This window comes from Danaus plexippus, unplaced genomic scaffold (assembly GCF_018135715.1).
Source record: "Danaus plexippus unplaced genomic scaffold, MEX_DaPlex mxdp_49, whole genome shotgun sequence".
In the NCBI taxonomy this organism is placed as follows: Eukaryota; Metazoa; Arthropoda; class Insecta; order Lepidoptera; family Nymphalidae; genus Danaus; species Danaus plexippus.
This window is the reverse complement of record NW_026869869.1, coordinates 137775-144013: the sequence shown is the minus strand read 5'-3', so window position 1 is coordinate 144013 and position 6239 is coordinate 137775. Positions and strand designations below refer to the sequence as shown.

General features: G+C 39.2%; 1 protein-coding gene across 1 annotated transcript; it reads right to left on the bottom strand.

The window, feature by feature from the left end:
• Positions 1-1740: 1740 nt before the first annotated feature.
• LOC133320708 (uncharacterized) lies at positions 1741-5640 on the bottom strand. Its single transcript, XM_061529308.1, has one exon. It carries the CDS (start codon positions 5638-5640, stop codon positions 1741-1743), a length of 3900 nt encoding a protein of 1299 aa, XP_061385292.1.
• Between the last annotated feature and the right edge of the window lie 599 nt (positions 5641-6239).

The following is a 6239-nucleotide window of genomic DNA, read 5'->3' as shown; positions in this document are numbered from 1 at the left end:
TTTTAAAGTGTATAATTGATTTATATTAAGAAATTTTGTTTTTTTTTTTTTATATAATTCAACGGATGGCGTCATATAATCATATTTATAAAGAACTTTAATAATTTTATTTTGTAAAGTTTGTAATGACTTTATGTTAGACTTCGCAGCAGTTCCCCATATTTCAATAAGATATTCGATATGAGGTTTTACTAAAGAATTATAAATAATAGGACGAATTGTATTAGGTATACATAACGAAATTCTACGTAGTGCTCCTATCAAAGGGGATATTTTATTTTTAAGATGATCAATATGATATTGCCAGGTTAACTTGCTATCCATTATAAGACCTAAATATTTTTCATGATCAGTTTTATTTATTGGCTCGTTAAAAATTGTTAGTTGGTCATGATTTGGTATATTTTTATTTTTAGGCGCGAAGATCATATATGATGTCTTTTTGGTATTAATAGTTAATAAATATCTCAAGTCTATCCTACGACGATCCCTATGTACACTACGGGGTTCTGAAACCTTCGCACAAATCGGTAGATTTAAAATTCTCTCTTTATATAAAAGAAATGTATGTAATGTATGATTAATTACATACCCACATACATACCCACATGATCACACAGTTTTTAGTCATTGACACAGCCACATAGTCGGATAGTATTATTAATGAAGCACACAGTTACATTTTCCATAACCATGACATTAGAAAATCATAAAGTCTTGGTCGTTGACAGACTCTTACGCATCGGTGATATCTGTTGTTATTTTAATAAAACATAAGTGGATTTAATATGGTTACTATGACAACCGACATAAAACCTAATTTTATGACGGTGACGTGTTAATAGAATGAAGATCCAAATCTACCGTACAATCGGATATGATATTAATCGGTAATTTAATGGACCGAATGATTCGTTGTGAATTCGCAATGCGAATGTAAGACACTCCGTCTCTGCTTAATACATCGGTGCCTATAACTACCGGAGTATTCAAAAACGTACTCGGTACTTATATTGTTTGGTATTTCCGCGCCACCAAAACCACGCAACAGTGGAATGCACGCATGTAGTAGATTTTTATGTAAAATAAAAAAAAAAAGTATATTGATCTCACTACAGATTAATGTATCATAGTATGGGAGTCACGTTCTTGATAGCGTTGCATACTAGAAGATCAAATTTAAGTATTCTGGTTTAATTATTAGGACGGCCCACTGTGGCTAATGTTCAATATAAATAAAGGAGGCTTTTAAGGTATACATAATATGTAGTTACAAAATGTATTCCTAAGAAGTTTAAAAAACTTTTTTTTTTACATTTCTTTCAATAATCGGAACAAGAAAAATTATTTAACTTATAGTCTTCTACACGGAATTATAATTGTAAGATATTGAAAATCTTCATAAAAGAAAATGATGTGTTTAAAGTTAAACATTTTTCTTCTTTTAATTTAAGGTTTTAGGAATTTTAATAGCGTACAAATAGTTTTAAAGAAACAAACTATAATTTAATGACATTAGCATTTGAAAGTGCTGAGAAATCCTAATGAACAAGAGGAAACAAACAAGTAAATAAAAGTTAAATACAATGGAAGTAAGTAAGGAAGGAGTAATATATACATACTAGCTTTTGCCCGCGACTTCGTTCGCGTGGACTTCAGGTTCGTCCCGTCTAGTCTAGTAATAAGTAAGAAATACGGCAACTAATCACTGCAGAGCCCTAATCATAGGCCTATAGGTAGCTACTGCAGTATGCTCCTATAAACTACATTTAACGATCTTTTTTCTTCAGCATAAACATGCAGATTCTTCGCTTTGGAAACACGTGAGCAAGCCACATAGAGCTGACCGTGAGAAAAACATGGCGTGCCCAAATGTAGGCCTGCTACCTTCAAGGTTTGACCCTGCGATTTGTTGATCGTCATTGAAAATGCGACTTTTAATGGGAACTGCAGGCGTTTAAAATTGAATGGCAAGTTGTTGGGTATGATTGGGATGCGCGGTATAAGAACATTGTCTCCCTTGGCTTCTCCAGTTAAAATTGTAGCCTTCACTATATGCCTTCCTAATTCGGTAACTCGCAACCGAGTACCGTTGCATAATCTTGGCGCATCCAGGTTACGCATTAACAAAACGGGTACACCTACCTTTAATTCCAACTTGTGTGATGGCACCCCGGACAACTCTAAAGAGTTTAGGAACTCTACGGGATAACTTGTAGTGTCATCGGATGACATAACTGTGTCAATGGAATTATACACTGATGTTTCGCTGTTTATTTCGGCCAAGATTTTTTTATTTATTTTCGCAACAATCTGATTTTTTGGTGCCAATATGGTTCTTTCACACAACCAATTTTCGTCAAGAATATTTTGTTGCAGATTCGGAAAAACTTGTTCAATAAGTTCGTTTTCTGTCTCCACAGCATGACAAAATTGCTGTGTGAAAAGAACCATACCTTCTTGGTCGGTGTTTAGGTGGCCTTCACCAATTTCTAGCAGTTTTTGAGCATATGCTCCTGATTCGACATCGCTGAATAACTGGACTCGCATGTTAGTGGTAAGATAAAGCTTTTCAACTTTAGACCACAGATATGAGGCTTTTAGACATGCGTTAATTTCATCTGGTGCAGTGCCTCTCTCGATAACAGGTAAAGTCTGTCTAAAATCCCCTGCTAATAACACTACCACACCATCCATCAACTTTCGATTGCTGTGAATATCTTGTAGACAGCGATCAAGCGCCTCAATGGCGCGTTTGTGTGACATAGTGCACTCGTCCCACACGATCAGCATACATTGTTGCAAGAGGGCGCCACGGGCACTGCTCTTACTGATGTTGCACGTTGGGGTTTCTTCGCTCGCCAGATTAAGAGGTAATTTAAAAACCGAATGTGCCGTTCGTCCACCGCTCAGCAATGTTGCAGCGATCCCAGAGGAAGCCACCGCTAATGCAACTTTACGGTCCTTACGAATTTTTGCTAGAAGCAAATTAAGCAAAAATGTTTTACCTGTACCGCCCGGGGCGTCAAGAAAGAAAAGGCCGCCTTTGTCAAGCTCAACTCGTTGTAATATTTTGTTATAAATGTTTTTTTGTTCGGGTAGCAGGCGTGGTTCAGTTTCGCTGACCTGAGCGTCTAATAAAGCAATATCGTAGCTTAGCTCTTTGATCAAATCGGTCGACAACTCTCCTCGACGCTCTGGTGTAGGCATACCGAAGTCAGACAATTTCTTACCGGAAATCGTTATTATTTTGTCCTCTATATGTCTCAGTGCTTCATTGAAACATAGATCATTGTTGACTTGATCCATCCTTTCAAATCTATGCAAGATATCCTCCGATAATGCAGATTTATACTTATCCCATAGTTGAAGAGGATTGGATAAACCGCAAGTGCATATCAATATTGCAAATAGTTCTCTTATTTGCGAAGGAGAGCGACACAGCACTGCCTCTTCCATTGTGGCATCCCAGTGGTTGTCATCTTCCAACAACCCCAACTTCTCACACGCTTGTCGAAAAGTTTGAAGTTCTTGGCCGTCAACTGTTTTTAGATCCAAAAAGCTAGTGGGGCCCTGTACTACATTCAGCAGCATTCGCAAACAGTAACATTCGAAGTTACTAACATGCACTGTGTAAATGCGCCCAAGAGCATCTCCTGCCTTCACACCTGGCCAGCCGTCGACAGGTGTGCCTTGTAAACGACGTTTCCATTCTTTCGACGACACGTTCCATGTATAGTAGCGGGGTACGTCAACATAAAGTAATGTTTTTGCAAATGCGTCATTTTGGCAAAGCAGGAAAAATGCAGTTAGTGTCGTCTTAGGTGGTGCGGCCATTCTCTCTCTAAAATTGTTTTCAGTGAAGTAAATCCGCTGACCATTAGGCAGATGAACCGCAAGGTGAGTGACTGTTGGGTGTCTTTCATGCAGAGGCAGACCCAAGATCCGCCACGCTGCTTCGTTACTACTAACATATCTACCGGCTCGATACGTTTGCACCTCATCTCTCGGGTTAATATTAACATTCCCTTGCTGTCGAATGTTAAAAATAGCCTGGTCGCTGCCTTTGTTTATATATTTACAAATATATTTTATCGCCTGTACCGTATTGCAGAACTCTACATTTATGTGACAGTTATAAATTTTAGACAGAAGAGGAGAATATGGGACAATCCAGCTATTGTCAACCAATACTTCCTGTGTTCCACCTCGGGTTTTTAGAGTTATCGTACGGCCGCCATCTCCTGGTGTTCTACGCCTGTACAAAGGATAGCCTTTGTCGTTAGTTTGAGTATCTTTCAAAAGCGCCCTTGGATACTTTTTGGTGCATTTTCCTTCTTTCATGCATGGTGATGACGGATTTAGTGCACCACAGGGACCGTGAATCATATTTTTGGTTACAGTATCGTAGAGTTTTCGAACACTTTCTGGATTTGGTATCTCCGCACTTATGACTTCATCAATTTGGTTGGGGCGTAATTTTTCCGTCAACCACAGCAGTAAGTGCACGTGAGGCAGACCTCTTTTTTGACACTCGATCGAGTACATGAAACACTTCATATCTCCAAATATTTTACCTTTTGTAAGTAGAGCAACCAATTTTTGTACTTTTATTTTAAATAACCTGGCTGTTAAGTCATGTCTGTCTGTTGCATTTTGACCTGGAATGAGCTCTTTAGTAATTTCTGGCCAAGCGGGATTACATGTCATTGTAATAAACAGATCAGGCCTCCCGTAGTTACGCACGTATGTGAACGCATCCTGCGTGTACTCATGAAGATATCTCGGGCTATTTACAAATGACGATGGGAGTATTACCAATTGACCCAAATTGTTTGGATCTAAATTCGCATCATTCCTGACCGCGTCTTGTAAATGTATATAGTTTTCTGCTCGCAGTTTTGTTTGGTTTAAAGCAATAAACCTTAAGCGCTCACTCTCCACTTTGACATACATGTCCACCAAAAACTGAAGCAAGAGAAGCCTACATCGAAGCAATAAATTAAAATTGTTGCGACGTACCATCATATGATATGCATAAAAGTCTTTGCACGACACTTTTTTGTTCGGTATAGGCTGTTTTGTAACTGGGTTTGTCTGAGGAATATCAAAACTGTACCCCTCTTGTCCTTTCCAAAAAATTATCGGGTACTCGAGAGCATCATACAATTTATGAGTGTCCGGAACTCTAGTAAGCCGGCCATCGTGCGCCTGAATAACAATGTCCCGAGACGCAGTTTGTTCAGTACTAACTACTACGGCAGCTATTTCGTTTGTGGTCGGGGCATTGAATCGTCTTTCGTGTTCACCACGTGGTACACGATCTGGGTGTATCACGACCTTGTTATTATCGCTAGTCACTCTATCTTTAGCCATTTTAAATTCATGCACTAAAACGTTGTGATCATGTAGAACTTTTTGTATTTTTTGAACTGTGTTTCTTTCCACACCTGGTACGTACTCAGAACGCCTATCAACTTGTGCTTCCTCATCACCCATGAAATAAACTTGCAAAAATTTTGGTTGCGTATTAGCAGCAGGAAGCAAAGAGCCAATTGTGTGGTATATTTGCCCTTGGATTGTAAAAGTCGGGCAAAATCCTGGCATCGACACAATGTTATCAGCTCCAAAAGATGTCATATGGAAGCATGTATTGTATTTTCTTATGTTTTTTAAAAAACGGCGAGACTCATCTGTTTCATTTGAAAAAAGTTCTTTAAGAGGTTCAACACGCTCGTCTATTGAAGGAAGAACTACTTTTCCTCCCGAACAACACATGCCTGCAGCTTCCTCTTTCCATTTAAGAGCACCGCATCTCAGCAAAATCTGCATTCTTTATTCATCGCTTCTATTTTTATAAGCTTGTGGCTTTCGTAATCAAGAGTTTCATCGTACTCAAATGCAGCTTTATCAAATACTCCCCACGCGTTTCTTGTAAATATTAATCGTCGCTGTTGTGCCCTTTCAGCAACAGCGCATCTGCGAGCTTCAGCAGCTTCAACAGTTTCAGTAGCTCTTTGGGACCCTATGTAAGTCGCTTGCTGAAGACGCCGAGCTTGAGACTGTTCGGGTGTCTCTGCAGCCCGTTGAGATGCTAGATACTCAGCATGCTGTCGACGTCTATCTTGGGACTGCTCTGGTGTCTCAGCAGCTCTTTGAGCTGCCTCACGCTCTGCTTGTTTAAGCCTTCGCAGTTCGGCTTGTGGAAACGTCTCGTTAAGTCTAGCTACTTTCATAGT